The sequence below is a fragment of the Bactrocera oleae genome, chromosome X (assembly GCF_042242935.1).
Source record: "Bactrocera oleae isolate idBacOlea1 chromosome X, idBacOlea1, whole genome shotgun sequence".
Taxonomy (NCBI): Eukaryota; Metazoa; Arthropoda; class Insecta; order Diptera; family Tephritidae; genus Bactrocera; species Bactrocera oleae.
In genome coordinates, this window is record NC_091541.1 from 31,832,613 (window position 1) to 31,856,634 (window position 24,022).

Genomic DNA, 24,022 nt, shown 5'->3' on the forward strand with positions numbered 1-24,022 from the left:
GAAGAGCTTTTACTGTACTCATCAGATAAAGAATATTTTGCGTTCAGATCTGTTCAAAATTTAAAAAAAAAGAAGTGTGGAAAACATTGATAAACACAATTCAATTCAATTTCAATATTTGTATGAAAATTAAAGACGTTATCCGCAAAAGTTTTTTCAGGAGCCATTTTAGCGCGGTTCGGTGCCGAAAAACGCTTCAAAATAGTTTTCCCGCATTGTTCAACATTACGCTTCAACTCTGCGCGGCCTGTGCGATTTCGTATGAAAGTGTAAGCATACAGTTTTGAAGCTTATTTCTCGCATTCGTCAGCATTGCGTCCGGCTCGAATTTCAGCGTCCACTCTGCAGACTTCCTTAGGCGCACATCACAACATTTCCTGCTTCATTCTTATAAGGGTCTGTTTACATATACATAAACATCAACTTTCCCTTTTTGGTTAAAAAAATATGTTCCGGTTAGATGTTCAGTTGCCAAAAGCGTTCACTTACTATATATACGAGTAGCTGATATTGCGTCGGATGGTAACGTGACGAAATAAGAAGCATCTATTCATTTCGCTGCACTGCTGTAGTCGTCGCACCAATGCTTTTCTTGACTTGGGAAGTCCAACGGCTTCTTCGCTGACGATGTGAAGGGAGCAGGAAATGCCATCAGGTAGTTAAAGAGTGCTTTTAGAGAGTAGAAGTGAATTCGAGTAATGAGTGGATTTTTGATGCCTGGCATCTATGCTGAAGCATGGTACTAAATATTATTACCAGCGTTAACGATCAGTCTTTATCAGACTGGTGTTACCCAGGTGTTCAAATCACCAAGTAAGACCAATGATTACTCTGTAATCCACATACGTCCGAGTCATCACAGACAAGAAAGTTTTTAAAGCGTCGAGATTTAAAACTGCTCTGCTACTGAAATAAAAATTTGAACAGCTAAAATTTAAAACTACGTTATAATAAATTGTACGATTTTATTTATTAAGAGAATGCAATATAGTCTTTTTAATTTCAAAAAGTGAGTCAGATAAATCAAATGTGCTGGAATGAGAATTAAAATCATGACATAAGCGTTCATTTAGTTCAAAATCTGGTCTATATGATTTTAACAGTAAAGGTCTAACTGCATCGAAAAGAGAGCCGGGATATTAAATGTATAAACTTCAGACAAGAGAAAAGAACTGCAAACCCTTCCATACATGATTTTGTTCATTGTAGGTAGATTTATAAGTTTTGAACGACTAGTGTGTGGAGGTAGACTTAACCTAGAATTCCAACGGAAATGTCCTAAGGTGAAAAGTAAAAATTGGTTTTGAACAGATTATAACCTGTTAGAATGGATTTAGTAACTCGGGTTCCATACATCAGAGCCATATTCCAATATAGGTCTAACCAAAGTTGAAAAAAGATTTTTAGTAACATATGGATAAGACCACCTTCATACCTTACCTTCACCTTGTATAGGAATTGTGAGAAACGTGCTTATCTTGAAAAAGCAGGTCTTTTCCGGTCCTTCGTTTTAGTTTTTAATATTAGTCAATTTAAAATAAAATTACTTATATTCGACCTGGTATAAAAATTCACGTACTATTCACATGAAGCCATACTTTAAACATAATCTCAATCCGACCACAACTAAAATTAAAATTCATGATATACATATGTATGTATATACTTGTATAAAAAAAAAGGTATTATCGGTGAAATCGATCTCAATCGTTGTTGAGATATAATTTATTTAATTTTATTTTTGGTAGGAAAAATTTAAAAAATATATGTGTACATAAAACTCTTGTAATTATATAGAACACAATGTATACATATATTTGTACGAATATAAATTAAAGTAATCAACGCATATGGCAAAAATTATAATTATGTATGTATATATAAATAACAATAGGTATTAATCGGTGAAATCGATCTTAATCGTTGTTGAGATATAATTTATTTAATTTTGTTTTTGGTAGGAAAAATTTAAAAAATATATGTGTACATAAAACTCTTGTAATTATATTGAACATATTTGTACAAATATAAATTAAAGCAATCAACGCATATTGCAAAAATTAACATTAACGCGCGTTACGCATGTAACTATGCAACAATAGCCATGGCAACATATCGCACATCGTGGGATATTCGAAGCCTTCAAGTAGGTATGCCCTTCTTGTGTATACAGCTTGATTTAAGTGTTATTTCTTATTTAAGCACGCCAAGGTTTCGAATTGTATTCGAGAATACTTTTAATTGCCGTACATAAAATATATGCAAAGTAAAATTTTGAGTATAAACATCAAACATCTACGATTAGTTATCGTGCTACATTTATGTGTATTACAAAATAAATGGTGGTTTTGTACATCTATATGTATGTGTAATAACAAAGCACATCTAAATAATAAGCTGCACGCTTATCATAATAGCAATTTTATTTATATCATGTAAATATTCGGTTTACTTTAATTAATTCCTAATAGAATACATTTTTCGCACATTGGAGCACTCGAAAAACCGATTGTTATCTTAAAACACATTTGCATACAGTCAACATAATATTGTCCTAGTACGATCAGTTGAATTTGTTGCTAATATGAAAATTTAATGTGAGAACCAGAAAAAGAAGTGGTAAACAGTGGCTAAGTTTTTGCTGAATTTTAATTATTTTATTATTAGGTCATTTGTAAGGTTTTAAAAGTGTGAAATACTTAGAGATGCCTGAAGAAATTTATATTAAAAAAATAATATTTCATATAAAAATAGTCTTCGTTGCTAGGACAAATTGTGACTTGGGTTAAACACTGTCAAGGATTTAAGGAGTTTTAACTGTGTACATATATGTACAGGTGGACGATATCAATTCATTTTGGCGTTATAAATACCCATTTAGTGAGCAAACCTGTTATACTTAAGTCACAAGAGTGTAATGCTGCAGAAGAAAAAAATTAGAGAAAAGTTATAAGTGTAAATTTGAATCGTTTTATTATTTTTTATTCGAGAATGATGTGGATTGGTCTTTCCCATAACTATAAAACTGGTCAACAGTGGTTTTGTTTGAACGACATGGTGCTAAAATAAAATATAACACTCAAATTTGTTCAAAATGGGCTCTGTTTTTCTTTTGTTATACAGATAATTTTATGTCATGTATGATTTCAACAAAATGTCGGCCAAATGGCCACCACGGCTCCGTTTGCATATGTTCGCCTGTTTACGCAAATTTTCGATGACTCCGCTGAATGTTGTCTTCGAGCTCCTCGAGCGTTGCTGATTGATTGGCGTAAATCTTTGATTTAACATAACCCATGAAAATAATCTAGACGGGCGTCGATTTTATCGAATTCCGGAAAGAAAAGTCGTTCAACATCGTGTTATAACGCTCGCTATTGTTGGTAACAGCATTCCTGCGTCATTTTGCAAAAAATAAGGGGTCGGCTTTAGTATACCATCCTACGATTTTAGGGTTAAGAGGGGTATGGTTGGATAGAGAATATAAAGAATATATACAATTATAGCCACCGGAAACTTATAGTTTTCAGATAATTGCATTTTAAGTTGAAAATTTCACAAATTTTATCTTACAATTTCTCGATTTGTAGTTGATTTCTCTTTTATATTTTGCACTTATTATACACTAACTTTTCACTTCAATGTTTCTACATATTTATTTTATATTAATTAATTTAATATTTGCTTTAAATAAGCATTTTATTTTTACACAATTTTCGTTATATGCACAATAACAACTGGGTTCCATGTTGACGGATAATAAGTGTTGCCATATCTTTTTTATATTTATATATATATATTTTGCAAACGAATTAAAATGAATAATAGAAGATTATACCCCAAATACATTAACCATAATATTGTTCGTTCCCTTCTTTTGAGAAACCATGGTATTGGATTGGCCAATGCAGAAAGAAGTAGGACGCGAAAGGGATAACGACCACCCCGGTGTTGGATCAGCCAGGGTTATTTGATCGAAGCGCGGCCGAAGTCCGCCAATGCAAATAGAAAATCCAATAAAAAAAGTAATGTTAAAGACGGTGTATCACTCTCTTCAAACTTAATTTCCTATAACAGATTATAACGGATATTGGTACAACTAGAAAAGGTACCGTTTCTTTTTTTGTCCGTTTTGTCGTTGAATTAGTAAATATTGTGCATATAAGTTGATTTTGTATAGGATAATCGGGTATTTTAATTATTTTGATTGCTTTCATTCGTTTGGATATGGCAACACTTATTATCTGTATTTTATAATATTAATATATTCTTTATCTGGAAAATCTCCTCTATCCAACCATACCCCTCTTAACCCTTAAATAATGGGATGGTATACTAAAGTTTCCTCAAAATATGGCCTGTTGATACCGTTATACCACAATCCGTACCAACGGTAAATTTTTGGGGATGCAATTGCGTTTCCTGAACCACACGAGAACTTGACTCACCCCAATAACGACAATTTGGTTGGTTGACGAAGCCATTAAGCCAGAATCGGGCTTCATCTGAAAAGATGATTTTTCGATAAACGTAAATTTGTGAATTTTTCGGAGAACGTGAATTTGCAAAATAGTCTTGGACAATTTTAAAGCATTGTACCAAAGTGAAACGTGACATGATTAAGTGGCAAACCTTATATAAAACCCTAAACAAACATGGCTGCCACGAGCTGTCAAAATCACGTCATCCTCTTGGGAAATGTTGTAGGATCGGTTTTGGGTTCACAATTCATGAAGCCATCAATGATTTTGCTAGATTTACTCTTGTTTATTTTTAAATCTTAATTTCCATTTTACAACGGATATATTTATCATGGCAGTTTTGTTTTGAAATACGTCAAACACATATGTTATATTTCCATAAAACTCTTTTTTTTAAGCATTTCTTTTATAATTTTCCTGTTGACAATCTCTTTTTAAGATTCTGGTGAAACCGGTCTCTCTGCTCCTCATAATAATTTCGTGGATTATCGTAAAATATTTCCAGATGATTGTGGAGATAGTCAATCGTGGTATACATAGTTGCTCTTAGAGTCTGAAAGTTTGTTATTATATTTAAAAAAAAATTTTCATGATTTGTTGCTTTATGGTTACTTTCGAAATTTTCGACTATCAACATAAAACTTTTCCAAGATTCACTTTCTAGAACAGTTAAAACTGTGATCAAATCCGTATTTTTCAATAATTGCAGTATTTTAGGATCATCAAATATTCTACCCTTTAACTTTTCCATACTAAGCTTCGGAAATTTTCTACAAATGTAATTGATCGATCGATATCGTACGATCCACGTCCAACGCTCCCATTCGATTCCACTTGTAGACTGTACCGATTTATGGGAAATTGATGATGATGTCAACTAGGATGATGTCTTAAGGTATGTCAATGGCTTTTGAAATCCAAAGGAAAATTTTCATTGAATAAAACAGGACATTTTCTAGACTGTGAGTTTGATTCTATAAAACCATCCGCATTAATTTTGCATATTTTCGGTAAGCAGCCTGAGAGGAATCACACTATGCTTGTATACACGAAAAAGGTGCAAAGAACCCTAATCATAACTGGAAAATTAAATTTTATTACTAACAAGCCGATAACTGTTTAAAATATAAGATAAGTAATTATCATAAAAACAAGAGCAAATTCAATACTACTACTACTTCAATACTTAGGTTTAAAGGTTTAAATAGTTTTGGTTAATTTCTATCAAAACTAAAGAAGCTACAATTCTAGAATTATAAATGATTTTTAACGAATTTTTCTTTCATATAGTATTTCACCTTTTTCCATATTTTTTAAAACTTTTTTTTTCAAACAACAAAAAATTTAATCATTTGAATTAGGTCATCAGGTTAGCACATTTCCTAATTTTTTCTTTTTTTAATATTCTTTAATATTTTTATCCAAGAACATATTTTTAAACTTATGTATTAACTAATTTAAATATTTGTATTTTATTTTAAAAACGAGTGAATCCCGCCTTGTTGAAAATGATCTGAAAGATCCGATTGGGTAGCGATTCGTAAAATTTTCCGATTTAGTTTAAGGAAATTAACGTTCAAGCATTTTTAATACTTTCAATTAGTTCCTCTTTAGAAGAATACTGCCAGCCAGACTCGAAAATTTTGCGAGCTAACTATCGCTACACCTTTTCTATTATATTGATGTCAGGTGAGTAAGGCCCCACTGCATTAAATTAATGTTTTGTCCTTCAATATTAGACTTAAACTCCCGGATCGTACAAAGTTCCAAACAAATTTTTTTAATGGAAAAAAGCTGTTCCCAGTACGTTTTTATAATGCAATGTTTTGTGAATGCAAACAAGTTAGTAATAAAAAATTGCAGTTCGCACGTACCATATTAGACATCGCTCGTATGACTATGTAGTCGATCCAACCGATGTTCCTCCTTCCGAAGATCATGGAAATATTAATTGTATCCATCGGCCTTTCCAAAACAATTATTAGTTTTTAATCTAAACAGACTACAAAGCGCCAAACAGACTTTAAGGCCATGTGCTCCGGTAAAAAATTTAATCGTGTTTCTTTTCGGGGAACCTTAAGTCCTTTTATACTCTCGCAACCAGTTGCTACAGAGTATAATAGTTTCGTTCACCTAACGGTTGTTTGTATCACCTAAAACTAATTGAGTTAGATATAGGGTTATGTATATATAAATGATCAGGATGTAGAGACGAGTTGAAGTCCGGGTGACTGTCTGTCCGTCCGGGCAAGCTGTAACTTGAGTAAAAATTGAGATATGTTTATGAAACTTGGTAGACATGTTTCTTGGTACCGTGAGACGGTTGGTATTGCAGATGGGCGTAATCGGACCACTGCCACGCCCACAAAACGCCATTAATCAAAAACAAATAAATTGCAAAAAAGATACAAGACTGTTATTTGGTACACAGGATCACATTAGGGAGGGGCATCTGCAGTTAAAATTTTTTTTTTAAAAGTGGGCGTGGTCCCGCCTCTAATAGGTTTAATGTGCATATCTCCTAAACCGCTAATGCTATAATAACAAAATTTACTGGAAGCAAATGTTTTTAGCACGGAGTGAAAATAGTTGAAATCGGGTGGCAACTCCGCCCACTCCCCATATAACGGTACTGTTAAAAACTACTAAAAGCGCGATAAATCAAGCACGAAACACGCCAGAGACATTAAATTTTATCTCTGGGATGGTATGAGATAACTTTATAGGAACCGCGTTCAAAATTAGACAGTGGGCGTGGCACAGCCCACTTTTAGGTGAAAACCCATATCTTGAGATCTGCTTAACCAATTTCAACATAATTCGGTACATAACGTTATTTTCATATTTCTATGTTATAGTGCGAAAATGGGCGATTTCTATTTCCCATATAACACCATTTTCAATTCCATCTGATTCTTTCACTTTCCACTATGCATATCAAGCAACAATGATTATATCGGGGTAAAACTTTGCGTGAATAATACGTTTAAAGTATGCCACCTTGTGACCAAAAATTGTCTAAATCGAACCAAAACTGTTCAAGCCCCTAGGTACTAAATATGTGGACCCCAGTGCCTATAGTTGACCTTCTACCGAAAATATCAGCCAATCCATAAAGAAATCTGAAACGAGTACAACATTTGACTTTGCGAGAGTATAAAATGTTCGCTTACATCTGAACTTAGCCCTTCCTTACTTGTTTTCTTTAGTTTTAATAGTTTTAAATATGGATCATTCCTTAGCACCTTTTAACCGAACAAAACAAGCAAAAACCATATAACGGTACATTCTTGTAGCATGATTTCTTTATCAGTGATTGTTTATACAAAAATGAGAAAACCATAAAACTATAAAAAAGCTGAAAGTTAATAACAAAAAAATCAGAAGCAATTGTTTTAAACTGATGAAGGTGAGTTATTACTAAGTACAAATAAACTTTGAAGAAGCTGAGTAAAAAAGTATGAATGTATGTTTTCCTATACAGTTCAAATTTTAATTTGTTGGTAAATATGATTCCAGATGGTTACAAAGCGACCGCTGTCTGCCTTAGCAATGCTCATTACGGCTAATATGATAATCTGAAATCATCATCAAGAAGTTTGCGGAATTATTTTAATAAACAAATCAAGAAGGGCTAAGTTCAGGTGTAAACGAAAATTTTATGAAGGGATCACAGGCTGGGGAATATTAGTACACGCAGGACTATACGTTCATTTAATTTTGCTAAGACTTCTTACAAATTGAAATTCGTATATTAGGTATATGATGGCTAAGAGTAGTATTGTATATATCTCTGAATTTTAATAACAAATGCCAGAGTCTTACCGATATTTTCGAAAAACAATCAGTTTGTGGGCACTTGAAAAATTATCGTCTGACTCGACCATTTTTGACCATTTAGGTTTGATGTACAAAATTCATAGCACTAAAGCTAAATGAACTAAATTTGCTCAGGATAAATCTTTGTAGCACTTCCTTCGACAGTGCAAAAATAGGAGAAATCGTATGATAACCCCAAATACTCTCCATGTAACGGTTATGTTGAAAAGTACTAAAAGTGCGATTACTCAATAAATTGTTACTGTACAAGACGAAACGGAAAGTCTACACAGAAATTGGTGTAATCTCAGGAGCTATCCGATCAATTTCAATAAATTTTTGTGCATAGAATTACTTTGATATATATGTTACAGTGCTAAATTAGACAATAACCACGCCTACTACTAATATAATACAATTTTAAGAAAAAATCAAGCACCAATGAAGACATCGAAATAAAACTTTGTGCATCCTATCTCACTTCAAAAAACAAGCTTTCAAGCTCCCCTCACGTAATATGGGGAAAAAGCACTCAATTTGGGAACCAGTAGGATGTCAAAAGCTCTAACTAACTTTTACAGCATCCCCCGGAAAATTGTACTTAAAAAACTTTACAATTTTTGGTTCAATTAACCGGAGAATAAATTAACCGATACTCGTTTAATTGAACATTTCATTGAAATACAGAAATCCCGCTTACTTGGACAACCTAACCAATTAGTTGTAATTTGTTTAGTTTTTAGTAATGGTATTTAAATAATATTTTTAACTTTAAACGGAAAAAGTATAAGGAACAAAATCAAGACAATGCACTTATATATTTAAATATCATTGTTATAAAAAATAAAATAAACTTAAGGAATAAGAACAATTCATATTATTGTATATATGCAGCACTTGCATTCACACATTTAGAGGTCGTTGGTTACATTTTTAAAATGTTAAATAATTGAAAAAGCCTGTATTTTTTTGTATATTGTTCAATCTATGAGATATAACAAAGGATTCCACATTCCCGAATTCACACAAAAACTTGTTTCCTGAATAAAATTTTTTTGAAGATCTTGTATGTATTTTAAAACTTCGAGAACGGAGGCTTTGGAGGATCATCTTTTATCTCTTGCTCATTGTATAAATCTACAAGTAACCAATCCAAAGAATTTCACTAATACACACGCAAAAACGTCCCACTTGGTACGAGTTGCCTTAAAAATTCTACTACTAAAATCACACTTACTTATATTCTACTACTTAAGCGTCGAAATGACTCAAATCTGCCACAATGTGTTGCCGTATTATGTTTTAAAATTTATAACTTTAAGAATGTTTTTATTACATAATCAAATATTTTTCGATTGTTATATTGTTTTGATTATTATTATTGTTGTTTCTGAATTGTACCTCTTTTTTTATACTCTCGCAACCTGTTGCTGCAGGGTATAATAGTTTTGTTCGCCTAACGGTTGTTTGTTTCACCTAAAACTAATCGAGTTAGATATAGGGTTATATATATATAAATGATCAGGATGAAGAGACGAGTTGAAATCCGGGTGACTGTCTGTCCGTCCGTCCGTCCGTGCAAGCTCTAACTTGAGTAAAAATTGAGATATCTTTATGAAACTTGGTAGACATGTTTCTTGGTACCGTGAGACGGATGGTATTGCAGATGGGCGTAATCGGACCACTGCCACGCCCACAAAAGCCATTAATCAAAAACAAATAAATTGCCATAACTAAGCTCCACAATAAGATAAAAGACTGTTATTTTGTATACAGGATCACATTAGGGAGACGAATCTGTAGTTAAAATTTTTGTTCAAAAGTGGGCGTGGTTCCGCCCCCTTATAGGTTTAATGTGCATATCTCCTAAACCGCTAAAGCTGTAATAACAAAATTCACCGAGAACAAATATTTTAAGCGCCTCTATCGACAGTTTAAAGATGGGTGAAATCGGGTGACAACCCCGCCCACTCCCCATATAACGGTACTGTAAAAACTACTAAAAGTGCGATAAATCAAGCACTAAACAAGCCAGAGACATTAAGTTTTATCATTGGGATGGTATAAGACAATTTTGCAGGAACCATGTTCAAAATTAGATAGTGGGCATGGCACCGCTCACTTTTAGGTGAAAACCCATATCTTGGGGTCTGATTAACCGATTTCAACCAAGTTCGGTACATAACATTCTTAACATATTTATATCGCGAAAATGGGCAAAATTGGATTAAAACCACGCCTATTTCCCATATAACACCATTTGAAATTCCACCTGATTCTTTTACTTTCCACTATGCAAATCAAACTACAATGATTGTATCGGAGTAAAACTGAACTTGCGTGAATAATGCGTTTAAAGTATGCCACCTTATGACCAAAAATTGTCTAAATCGAACCAAAACTGTTCAAGCCCATATGTACTGAATATGTGGGGTCCATGCCTATAGTTGAGTTTTTATTTAAAATATTGGTCAATGTGTAAGATATATAATTGAAATTTTTATAATAAAATAAATAAAGGAAACTCTCGATAATATTATGTTTTGGTGTCAAAAATGGGTTGAATCGGATCAATACTTCCTTGAATATACAATTTTGCCAACATCTGACGTAATTTCCCTTGCAAGTTGCGAGAGTATAAAATGTTCGGTTACACCCGAACTTAGAACTTCCTTACTTGTTAAAGTTAGCTTTTGCAAAGTTGAACCGTGTACAGAAGCTAGAAATTTGATGATTATTATCCAGTACATTGCCCATAATTTCGGCAGTTATTTCCAAAGAAGGATGATACGAATCTTCTGGTAGAACAAGTGGAATTCTAACCAGGTTAAATTAAGCGGGAAAGCTTACACGTATTTTGTATGCAATATATTATATTTTTGACCGATCCGGTGATTGAAATAAGCGGGAAAATCAACTAACAGCGGGTCAATTAAGCGGGGAATACTGTATATTGTTTTTGTTATTGAAGCGTCGTGAACTTGTTTTAAAAGTATTATATTTCATTCAAGCCAAATATTATATTTTAACCATTATTACAAAGTCGAGGCAATTAAATACTTTTGATAAATATTTAAATAAAATTTAAATTCCAAATATATTTGATTTGCGATTAATGTATCTAAATTTTTTTTCAGACAGGACTAAGTGTAAATTGCAAGTGTCTACAATTTATCATTGACTAGCTTTATCCTCGGCTTCGCTCGCATTGAATCTCTTAAATAAATATCAAAGAGAATTTTTAATAGAAATAAAATGATAACTGTACTTTATTTCTTAGCTGGATGGATTGATATTTAAAAATTCCAAATATAATGAAGGTATAATAACTGAATTATAAATTGCAGAGTATTATTCTAAGATACTTGGCGCCAATCCCTCCTTATTCGACTCAAATGTATGCTCGGCGAGTGACTTTTTCATGTTTGGGAACAAAAAGAAGCGGAGCCAGTTTTTTTTTGCCAAAGGTGGCAAAGGTTTTGCATTATAAAAAAAAAAAAAAATGTAAAGAGGGTTTGAATTTTGGCCATTCAGTTTAAGTGTAAAGCTTTGAAATTGACGAGGTTTGTCGAAACCGACAATATCGGACAACTATAGCATATAGGTTTCATACAAACCGACCAATCCAACTTCACATGTCGTTTTGAAATGGCGCCTAACTAATAAAATACTCACATTACTTTACGTCAGCGGCAACTCGCCAAGGAAATTAAAGAGCTTATCAAGAAAGCATTCAAATAATTTAATCCATGTACACTGTTATCACCATATTGAGGCAAGTTACGTAACCGGTTGGTTTGAGATCCAATGTAAGGAGCCGCAAAATATTTTACCGAGCGCCAATAACAAATGTATTTTTAATCGTGTTTTACACTTTACAATATAAATGGCAGTTGATTTCTAGTCATTACATATGAAAAATAAACGATTGTTTAATTTCCACAAGCCCGATTTCTATTTCTAACTTTTTGTAGGATATATTTCGGTTCGATTGTCACAATTTGATCTATAACCTTTGTACATTTTGCAACAGTAAAATATAATTAAGACACATTGACTAACATTTCATTTCCGTTTTTAGTTTAATGCTCCTACAAAATGAAATCAACGGATCACCAACCACAAGGCTATAGCTTTTGTTTTACAGTATCACCGCTAGTATATTTGTCCGTTTAATATTACATAAACATCTGACATATGTCGGTCAGCCATTGCTAGTATTGTGTATTATTAACGAACTTTAGAAGGAATGTAGCGTATCGAACGTTTTATATAAAAAATACTCGGATACACAAATGAGTAAGTCGAGCTTGTCCGTGAAAAAGGCGAATTCAATGTTATATACACGTGACTGGTCTTAACTCGTTTTTGGCAATAGTTGACCTAGCCATGTACAATGTGTGAAATCTGACAAATAAAAATTTGAATTGTGTTACCTTTGAAGTGGGTATGCGATATGTCCATATGTATGTTTCTACATTGTATTCTACAGAGTATGATTTGTGATGGTTACCAATGTCTGCTGTATCAAATATGGCAGAAGGAAATGTCACGTCTATGGATAGCGCTTTTTACTTATTTGATGTTAACAGAGAGTTTGGTTAGCTCTGAGTTAGCGAGTGATATGGAGAATTACCAGTTTGTTAATGATGGTCGCTTGGATTATATGATGATACCACGTGACTATGATGACAGAATGAATTCAAAATCGTTGACAAATTTGAAGTGGCTACATTTTTCTAAAAATGACTTTTTGTATAGCTACGCGGATGAAATGCTTAGCAAAACAATTATTCAGAGTCTAGCGCTGATATTAGAAGAACCAGTTATGTTACTAAGTCCAAAAAATATGACATTTCGTGTTAAAACAAAACCGGCAATTCAGACAGTTTCTCTAATGGCTAATGCTATTTCACAATCTACAATACAAAAACATAAAATATTACGATACGCCAATCATATTCTGCAAGAAGGAGGTGTAAAAATTTTAAGTCGTGAAAGATTATTTGAACGCCACAGCCATACTGCGCAAGACTCTGATATTAAATCAACACAAAGCATGGATCTAGAAGCTGTACCAACAACAAATAAACATAGCATTGTAGATGTTTGCGAGTCATGTCAAATGCGAGAAAAAGTGAAGCTCAAAAGCTTAGAATCAATAAAAAATCTTATTCTCATTCGCTTACAATTACAACGCTTGCCAAATATAACCAAGCCCATAGTTGTGCCTCATAACATTATTGACAAATTCTATAAAAACTTTCATGGTCCAGTGACAGACAACTTCGTGGGCTACAGCATGAACTCTGAGGTGCGAAATGCAGATTTAAACGGACTAAGGCAGCAGAAAAAATTTGTCCCAAGCTTACCACAATACACAAAGATTGCTAGGATGCACAGAACTCATTACCAGTATGGACAGCGACGTCTCTTTGATAATCAAAATACACAAGGGAAATACCAGACAATCCACAAAATACCCAGTAAACCTTCGCTAGATCCTTCCCTCATTCACTCTCACGACAATTACGAAAAACTACACGAACCAACTGAGCATGTGCAAAACGATGAATATGTACAGAATGATGGCCTTCAACTGCAATACGATGATCAACACATGCTTAGTATAAATAATCGAAAACAACCAATGAATAACCAGCAAGAAAAATTGTTTCCTCCCATTGAAATTGATACATATGGCATATCCCATGAGAATTTTGGTACATATGACCCCATAAGGGACGTAGATGATGAATCGCTCTCGCATGTTAACAGCATATATGTTTTTCCATCCGGTAAGTGGCTTGTAGATAAGTAAAGTATGACAATATCTTTAAATAACAATGATACGAATAGTTTTGACATATCTCTTCATTTGCAAAATTGGCACACACATCTCTTAGAAGCCAAACTATTTTGCTGTTCCAAATGGGTATTTTAACAATAATCTGCTACAAAGCAGTATTAAAAATATTATGTTTTTGCTCCATATCACATTTAACTGACAGCTGAAAATTGTGTATGTTTTTATTTGGAGAGATTTTAGGGAACGGAATAGAGTTGGCAAATCACTGAGAACAATAACAGAATAACCAATAACCATACCTGCTTCCTTTATAATACCACTATACATTTTCTTAAGAGGCATGTTATTCTTTGGACATATATTTTATTTCTGATTTATTTAGCATATTTAAATTATCTTCCATTTCGTAATGGCGTTGTTAAGCCTGTCATCAATAATGTTTCACAATGTATTCAACCCCAGATCTATCGAGCTCTAAACTGTAGCTGTTGGAAGAATGCTATAAATATGCAATTTAATATCAAAATAAAGAGTATAAGATTTTCAGCGTGACGAGCTGAGTCGATTAAGCCAGAGTAGTCCGTCTGTTTTCGAAAAGAAGCTGCACATTTGTCGGAACTGTCGATATTAACCATTATAGCATAAGTATATCTGCCATAAAAATTGTCCGATCAAAATCTGCATGAAATTTGGCATGGATTATTGTGCAAGGCCGCGCTACAATTTTCGAACAAATTTTTCAGATGGGACCACTATAGCATATAGCTGTCATTCAAACTGATCGATCAAAATAAAGACAAAATATATTTTTTCCCTATTAAGTCTTAATACGAGTTTAGGGTTCTTTATATCAAACAACGTATGGGAGAACGTGGCTAGAAAGAGCAAGCAAACCGTTGGCCGGTTACGTTTTTAGTTTTAGTTATACATATAGTTGCTATAAGAAATGCCCCTGTAAAGGGTATTATAGCTTCGGTGCAGCCGAAGTTAAAATTTTTTCTTGTTTTAAATAATTTCGCATGTGTAGATAACGTGTCTTCTGAATATTTCGACTTGAAACATTATATATTTAAAGCTTCTCGCGTGCGTCACAATCGTAGATGGGATGTAATGAATTTTAAATTTGATCACAGCCATTTAACAATAGTTCGTACGATAATTCATCTTTACATACGTGGTCGGGATTGGATGCTAAAACATTATCCCGAAATATTGGAACAAACGGTTGTTAATGGGACGACCATGCGACGACGTGACCTAATTATTATGATTCATCACGTCGCGCGAGGTTCGCATTACCAAAATCTCACACATACGTTAAAATTATTAGAAAGCCGTCATCGCATACCAGCGGGTTTAGGACAATGGGTGCAATTGGAAGTGAAACATAAACTACCATTCTGGCTGAACCAAAATTATATTACAATGACGCTTGCAATTAAGACGCGTGAGGCTTGGATGCGGACATTTTTAGTAATCGATACTGAAGATACACAAAATAATCAATTTGTAAGTATTAATATTCTAGGTAACATAAAATGCTTTATTTAATTCGAATGTATAAATTTAGTGTTTTGTGATTTCTAGTAAGTCAAATTCTAATAGTTTTAGGTAGACCAAGTATACGAATGCTGTTAAACTGTTATGAAATGTGTTCACAACTGGTTTTGTCATTTAAATTACTTGCCTCGCATTTTAAAAAGTTGTAATTTTATCAAAAAAAAATTTTTCGAGGCTGAATTTTGAGCCTGTGTATTTGTAGGAATTACATTAGACAAAATAATTTTCACTCATCAGTCCTTAGTAGAATCATATCCATCATCATATATAATTTGTATTTGTAATTTCAATAATTATTGAATAAAGTTTTGATTGACTACAGTGGATAATTTGTATCAACTGCTGAAGTTTCGAGCACTCATTTTATTTTATTAAATAAAACTTCCAAAAATATTTGATGAGTTAAGCAATGATAATTAAGACCAGAAAAATTATTAACCTTAGTTTCGAACCATGTAATAAATACTTTTAAGGTATTTCCTCTAGTAACAATTTCAAATATATATTGTTTTATTTATAGCCTCTACACATCGAAGCATTTATCAGACAGCCTCGTCGCCGAAAACGAAGCACATCATTAGATTGCCAAGAGAGTGACCACGAAGTGCGTTGCTGCCGATACCCACTTAAAGTAAATTTTACTAATTTCGGCTGGAACTTTGTCGTTGCGCCAACCTCATTCGATGCATACTTTTGTAATGGAGAATGTAAAGTTGGTTATTTGGAACAATATACTCATACCCATATTGCATCATTAACAACTTCTGCGACTCCCTGCTGCTCACCAACTAAAATGAATTCATTAAGTTTACTTTATTTTGACCAAGACCATAATTTAGTTTTAAGCACGATACCTAATATGTCGGTGGAGAAATGCAGTTGTTCGTAAATAATTATAAATATGTGCATTTTGCGTATGCATTTATGAATATTAATTATGGGTAAGTTTTAGAATAGCATTCCGCGAATTCGGGGTTGAAATGGGTATGTACGGATAGAGGAGGTTCTTCAGATTCAGAAAAAAAAAAATATATATGGTTGCCGCTGAGTTATGGTTTTTGAGATATTTGTATCAAAAGTTCAAAAACTTAACCATTGAAAGTGCGTATTTCTTCGATTTATAATGATTTTTCACTGATATTTTTAACTTTTATATCCACTAACACTTTACTAATTAGTTTCCACACATTTATTTTATATTAAATAGTGCAAAAAAACTTTCATTCATTATTTGACTTTTGTTTCATTACTTTTATTCACATAATAACCAAAGGGTTGCATTCTAACAAATAATCAGTGCTATCTTATCTACATATTTTATAAAGAAACCCAAAGGAGTAAAGAAAACCGATAATACTCCAATGGCAGGAAATAAATAACAAATTATTAGTTTTTCGCGTAGAATTTCTTTGTGCATTGGCGGCCTTCGGCCGCGATTCAAAAAAAAAAAATAGCCCTGGTCGGTCCAACACCGGGGTGTCTTTAGTTCTTGCGTAAAACTCATTTTTGCGTTGGCGGCCTTCGGCCGCGGTTCAAAAAAAAAAAATAGCCCTGGTCGGTATAACACCGGGGTGTCCTCAGTTCGTTTGCGTAGAAAACGTTTTTCCGTTGACGGCCTTCGGCCGCGCTTCAAATAAAAAATAACCATCGATCCAACATCGGAATTTACCAAGAGAAATCATCACACGATTATGAATTTTGTATTGACGGTAAAATCCTTCTTTTTTATTTATTTATAATCGTTTGAAAAATATGGAAACAATTATTTTTTGTTTGCATGCAACCACTTTGTTATTGTTTAAATAAATGGATTTGAACCAAAGTTAAATATTGAATTAACATTAGTTTTGCACTATTAAATGCAAAACATATGTGTAGAAACGAATAAGTGTAGTTAGTATTAGTGCATATAAGAGTTAAAAATATAAGGGTAAAATTTATTATAAATCAAACAAATAGGCACTTTAAATGGTTGAATTTTGAACTTTAAATGCAAATATCCCGAAAACCATAAGTCACCTAAATTATTCTTATTTTCTTAATCTGGAGAACCTCCTCTATCCGTACATACCCATTTTAACCCCGAAATCGGGGGATTCTTAATTTTTACTGCATGTTTCAATATTATTGCCATATGCAATAGAGATATATTTATAACTACAAATTGTATCGATGACACTGAAATTCAGTTACATTAATGTACAATAATAATAAATGCTTATTTTGGACCAGCAGGTATGTAATATGCTAGACAAGAATATAAATGCCATCGTATATTTGTAAGAATTGTGCACAATTACCCTACAGGTTCTGCGTTGCATTAAATTTTTTGACCAATGTTTATGAGTCCGGTAGGTCTGACGATGAAGCCGAATAAAATTTTTCCATCATACTACCAGATCCTAGTGTAGTAACGGTTAATGGAACGATCCGATAAGGATATAATGATGGCGTCTTTAGCACGAGATATTGCAGGTGGTATTGAGGTTTTACTACTTATCACGGCAGTATTTCCAGTGGCGATGACAGCAGTGATAATGACCCACTGGTCGCAAAAAGTTCTTGTTATTAACACCGTACAATAGCTCCAGTTTGTCGCAAGTGGCACCACCTATATTCTTCAAGTTCGTCGAGTAATTCTGAAGTAATTACTGAACAAAATCTTGTAAAAAATTATCTAATTGAACTCAATCCAGTATCAATATTTGAAAAGTATTTGATGAAGAAGTCATTGATTTTATTATAGCCAACAGTATAATATGTCCAAGTGAAAACAACTTTATAACGCTTATGTCGAGAAATATATTTCTTGAAATCAAAAACGGTAACATAAATCATCTTGTTGAACAAAATACAGCTACAACCCCCCAGATAAAATGTTTAAAATAAGAGCTTTGGCAAATGTGATAATGAAAAAATGTAATCAAAAAGTAACTATTGCGCCACTGAAACAGTACGAGAGAATCTACAAGAAAATCTCCTTTGAAGAGTGTGAAAAAGAGCTGCAAAATAATCGATGGGACTATCGATAGTTTTATTTTCGTCTCACTATAGATAGTTTATTTTGACTATCGATGGTTTATACCTTAACTAGACTTCCCAACATATTTCAAAAAATTGCAAAATCCTCTTATTATATGTTCTGTATTATAAATATTATATAATAATAATAGTCTGGTTATACCAAATGTGAAGTCTAGTAAATCAATGTTGATTTCTGTATTCATTTTGCTACTTTTGTATTCCAGCAACTTTTACAGAGTGGATTGCTAATACATATTAGAAAGAATAACAGCACTAAACGCTACTAACAAATTACTATTTTTAACAAGTGGATTATTAAGGAATAAGGTCCTCTACCAAAACTTTTTAAGTATACATTTTTGATCTCCTAGTACATTAGCAAGTATATAAAAATATACTTTTTTATAACTTGTCAGCTCTCAGAGCACCTTATATGGTAACATGAAAAATATTATATGTAACCTTATTAATTTTTTTGTGTTTTACGTTATTGTTCATGTTTTGTTTCATAAAGATGCAGTGTACAAAACCAAGGTCTTTTAATTTAAACTAGCGCAAAGTATGTAGATTTCAAGGGGGAAAACTTTCGATACTATTGATAGTATTTTTTAAACTATCGAAGTTATCGAGTGGTCCACCCATCGATAATTTTGCAGCTCTGGTGTGAACGACATGAAAAAGAGAGGGAAAGTTCAGTAGACCACATTTTTATAAACGAAGTATGTATTTTTAGTCAGATGGATAGACAATAGTGTTTGTACAATTGCTACGAACTTTGACTGTATTAAACCGATAGGTTAGGGGAACTGTTGGTGTCCAGTAGGTGGGTAGGTAGGTAGAGTGGCTGTCTGACGACACACCTAGGCCTTTTGGAGACCTATTTATAACACGTTCGCTGATTAAATGTTTACAAGTGGCCAGAGTCATAAATATTCCCTATTTTTCAGAGGCTTATTGTAGAGTGGTGCCTGTTCTGGCTAGTTCATTTGCTTCGCAGTTACCAGGGATATCACTATGCCTTGGAACCCATTACAGGTTTATCGTGAAGTAGGATTTTAGATCCTCTAAGAGATCAAGATATTCTTTCACCAATCATAGGAGACTTCAGTGATTTCTTTTTTCAACTTTTTTGAGGACCGAATTTAGTTTCAATTCTATTGGATTACCAAAATCCGTGGTAGTGGGTAGAAACGGGAACAGGCCAACATACCAATATACCGTCATGTTCGGTCTAATAAAACTACCAATGAGCTATCCGAGGCGTTAACCCCCTATTTGGGGCCCACCATCCTTTTGCAGGTATAGAGTGCAGTGCTGCTTTCTTCACCCTAGCATCTAAGTTTGGTTTCCATGAAAGCTTCGTGTCTAAGATTAGTCTTAAGTAGCTTGCCTTTTCTCCAATTGTTAGTCTGCTACCACTTAATACTGGCGCCGTTACTTCTGCAGTATTGTGTTTCCTGGTGAAAAATACTAGCTCCGTATTACTAGCATTTAAATTTAATCTGCACGATACGGCCCAACGATTTATATCGTCTAAAATTGTTTGCATAAGATTGGCGAGAGTGTTCGGGAATTTAGATCTAACCGAAACTGCCACGTCGTCAGCTTAGGCCACAACATGTACTCCATTATTTTCTAGATCCAACAACATCTTATTTATTGTCAAGATCCAGAGAAGTGGGGATAACACGCCTCCTTGAGGTTTACCTCTTTGGACAGATCTGCACATCGTTGAAGCTACCAACGTGAAAATTATTGACCTGGAAGTGAGCATCTGTTCAATTAATTTTCTCAGATGTTCAGAGATGTTCAGATCCTTAAGGGCGCTCAGTATGGCGCTAGGCTGGATATGATTGGAAGCTCCTTCTATATCTAAGAAGGCAAGTAACCTTTAACTTTCAGAGATTTTTCAATCTCCGCCACCGCTGAGCCTAGTGCTGTTTCTGTGAATTTTCCTATAGAATACGCATGCTGCAAAACAGCCACTTTTCTGGTTTTAGTTTGTTTTTTATGTGTATTTCTATTAGCCTTTCCAAGGGCACAATAGACCCTAGGTCGCAGTGCATACCTCATTTTCAAATCTAATTAGCCTTTACAACGTTTTTAGGAGGAATAAGGAGAGACTAATTGCTCTGAAATCCTTTGAACTTGTATGTGAGCATGAGGAACTTAAAACCAGCAGGTTGCGACCGTTTCCCAGCCTACTGCTGCTGTGTTATGGTTGCTATAACGATGTAACATAAAAACGTTAAGGATTTTCTTTGCCATTTTACATGCTCTGACTTCACTTTCCCTATTTTCCATCTAAAGCTTGTAGTTCGGTGTCCTGCATCCGCAAATACGCCCTCCATTAACCCATGGCTCCTGAATGAGGACAAACTCAAGCTGTTCTATTACCACGCGGTTAAATAGGGCTACTGAAGCTAGTTTGCTGTGATGTAGATTAATTTGAAGACGCATTAAATATTGTTATATATGCATCTTCCTGAAAATCACTTAAAAGATCTCCCTCAGTATAAAGTTTTGAGGGTTTGTCAGCAAGCTCAGACCCGAAAGAACACTTACTTTGCTCTAAACTTTCAACATCACTCGAGGATTCCATAGGATCTTCCTCGACTTCGCTTATCTCGTTTTCCGATGCTGCAGTATCGGCGTTCAATTTGTAGGGTCTGATTCTCACCTTCGTGAATTCGTAACTGATCTCCCCGCCACTTTTTGCCAGCGGTTCAATGCATTCCTTTGTAACTAACTGCAGAATCTGTATCGTGGCCCTTTTGGTCTCCAAGCCAGATTTTGCTACTGGGTCTTCGAAGGCCTTGACAAATTTCCACCCGTCCGTAGGCAGACTCGGTTTGCAGGCTCTTATAAGCTGCATCATCTGGTCCGGTTGTGATAGTGTAGAAGGGATCCAGACCCTTGCCCTTGGTCTGGACGTTATGTCACTTTTGTCTACTGCTACCAATTTAGCTCCGGGATATACCTTTCCTACCTTGGCTATAGTAGCTTTATATAGTGTGACCGATCTCTCGTCTGTCGACATCTGTGGATGACGGTGGTAGACTCGGATTGCTTAGTAGCCCCTCCAGCGCCACATTTGTCAGCGCAGCCTTCACCATTGGACTCTGGAGATTCTTCCTCCGGGATCTCCCTCATCCAGCACCTGATTTTTCTGGCGTTACTCTTTATGTCTTTGGTCTTTTGGTTGACGGCCTCTTCAGCTGACCTCTGTAGCTGAGCTGCCACTACTAGCACACTGCTACTTTTCTCAGTAGATAGACAACACGTCGCTTCTTCGCATACCTAGTCTTCACTGGTCTAACCTTAAACCCTAAATGACTAAAAATTCAATTTATTATTATATTTATTGGTGTGAATTTAACATTCTTCGTTGAGTCATCGACTTTAAACTAGGCCATTCCCTGGCAGACGCTCTGCTAGCAGCGACACCTTTGGCATATCCATCCCCTATCAGCTTAGCGGCCATACTTTGGCTACCGGGTTTAGTTACGGGAGTTAGGCATAGCCTCAACACCGTTGCTAGTGCCCGCCCTTGCACTTAGACCAAGCTTTGCTCCTGTCTTTGTACTGATTGTTGTCGAGCTGGTTGCAAACGATGCCTTGTTTTTTTTGTTGTTGAGTTCGTAAAAGGTAAATGGTAAAATCCGGACAACAACCGAAACCTATGTTTATTCCAAATCATACTCGTATCCAATGCATTAAACGAAGAAATCGAATAGAAGATCAAAATCTCCATATACATAACTCATCAATATGGATCACTAACAAAAAATTAGATGCCACCGGTGAAAAGAAGTATCGAGTGGTTATAGAATATCGCTAGCTCAATTCAGTTACAAGCCCCGCTAAATACTAAGATTAGCGAGGTTCTCGCAAATCTTGGAAATAAGCAATTATCTACTGTCATCGATCTAAAGAGTGGGTTTCACCAGATTCCACTTCGTGAGTCAGATATAGAGAAAACTGCATTTTCCGTTAACAGCCGATTACCTTTCGGTCATAAAAATGCTTCTGCTACACTCCAAAGAGCACTAGATGACATTCGTCGTCAACATCTAGTAGTAAGATGTCATTGATGATGTAATAATATTTGGCAAAAATTAGGGAAAAATCCAATTAGATAGAATTACATATGCAACGGAGAACGTGGAATTCTTACGATACGTAATCAACTGAAAAGAAAGAAAAACGAATCCCAAAACGGTAGGCGTGGTAGCTAAATTTCCACTCCCACAAAATCTCCATGAACTAAAATCCTTCCTAGGTATGTCAGGTTACTACCGATGATTTATCAAAAATAGCATTAACATTGACAACACTTCTAAGAGGAGAAGACGGTAATTTCTCCAAACGACACTCAAAAAAATAAATAGAAATGAAATTAGAAGCATTCAATAACAAAAAAATAAAAACACTTTAGTATCAAGAGATATAGTCCTAGCGCATCCAAATTTTGAGATAGAATTGAAACTAACAACCGACCCCTCCGATTTTGCTTTGGGAGCCATCCTATCGTAAGATACAAGACCAAGAACTCTCATTTCGAGAACTATAACAAGGCTGAAGAGCACTATGCTACTAGTAAGAAATGCTCTCTATAATATAGTCGCTTAATTAACTTAGGAGTACGGTTAAAAAAAATCAATACTATTATTGACCACAAACCGCTTACCTATGCCATAAGCCATAAAAATATTAATAGTAAAATGAAATTGAAAGCCATTTTAAAAAAGTACGAACTAATTTACAAACCTCAAAAAACAAATTTAGTTGCAGACGCACTTTCAAGAATACCAATACAAATCAATTCACTGACACCTACAATTCATAGCGACGAAAGCTCTTGTCACAATTTAATCCCTTGTACAAAAAATCTAATTGATGTTTTTAAGAATCAAATCGAAATGCCTTCATATCAATTAATGATAATTTTAATATGTTGTTATATTAAATGCGGAACCAGAATACAACCAACAATTACTCGTTTCTTACATGAAACGATACCTTAATCCATCTGTTATAAATGGAATTTACACAGATGAAATAATAATGGGTATAATTCAAAAAATTTATCCTATTCACTTTATAATATTACTAAAGCCGATACATCCAAAAATTAGTTGAAGATATTACCAATGAACAAAAACAGAAGCACATCATATTAAAGGAACACCTAGGAATGCGACTGAAAATAAAACTCAAATTCTAGAAGGAAAATATTTTCCCGGTATGTTAAATAAAAAAACAATTATAACCAACTGCACCGTTTGTAAAAAAATGTGGAAAACGGTTGGCCTCAAGGGCCATCCCT

At 34.2% G+C, this 24,022-nt stretch overlaps 1 protein-coding gene and 1 long non-coding RNA gene across 11 annotated transcripts; one reads left to right on the plus strand and one right to left on the minus strand.

Annotated features, from left to right (window-relative positions):
* Window positions 1–1,015: 1,015 nt before the first annotated feature.
* Window positions 1,016–1,586, minus strand: LOC118681689 (uncharacterized). Its single transcript, XR_004977396.2, has 3 exons — window positions 1,441–1,586; window positions 1,320–1,379; window positions 1,016–1,256 (listed from the first exon to the last, which is right to left on the minus strand). It is a non-coding gene; the product is annotated as an uncharacterized lncRNA (long non-coding RNA).
* Window positions 1,587–2,031: 445 nt separating this feature from the next.
* Window positions 2,032–17,933, plus strand: myo (growth/differentiation factor myoglianin). 10 transcript variants are annotated; one of them, XM_036367241.2, is made up of 5 exons: window positions 2,184–2,362; window positions 11,438–11,620; window positions 12,382–14,098; window positions 15,185–15,618; window positions 16,190–17,933. In XM_036367241.2, exons 3-5 carry the CDS (start codon window positions 12,757–12,759, stop codon window positions 16,556–16,558), a joined length of 2,145 nt encoding a protein of 714 aa, XP_036223134.2. In that variant the 5' UTR covers window positions 2,184–2,362; window positions 11,438–11,620; window positions 12,382–12,756; the 3' UTR covers window positions 16,559–17,933. The 10 variants fall into 10 exon arrangements, with proteins under 10 accessions (XP_036223142.2, XP_036223141.2, XP_036223134.2 ...); XM_036367247.2 differs by having other exon boundaries at window positions 2,202–2,266; XM_036367249.2 differs by lacking the exons at window positions 2,184–2,362; window positions 11,438–11,620 and adding an exon at window positions 2,032–2,146.
* The last annotated feature ends 6,089 nt before the right edge of the window (window positions 17,934–24,022 follow it).

Coding starts and splice junctions, on each gene's coding strand:
- myo (XM_036367249.2), top strand. CDS start 12,757: ATGTCCATATGTATGTTTCTACATTGTATTCTACAGAGTATGATTTGT. Junction 14,099..15,184: donor CATATATGTTTTTCCATCCG/GTAAGTGGCTTG, acceptor ATATATTTAAAG/CTTCTCGCGTGCGTCACAAT. Junction 15,619..16,189: donor ATACACAAAATAATCAATTT/GTAAGTATTAAT, acceptor TTTTATTTATAG/CCTCTACACATCGAAGCATT.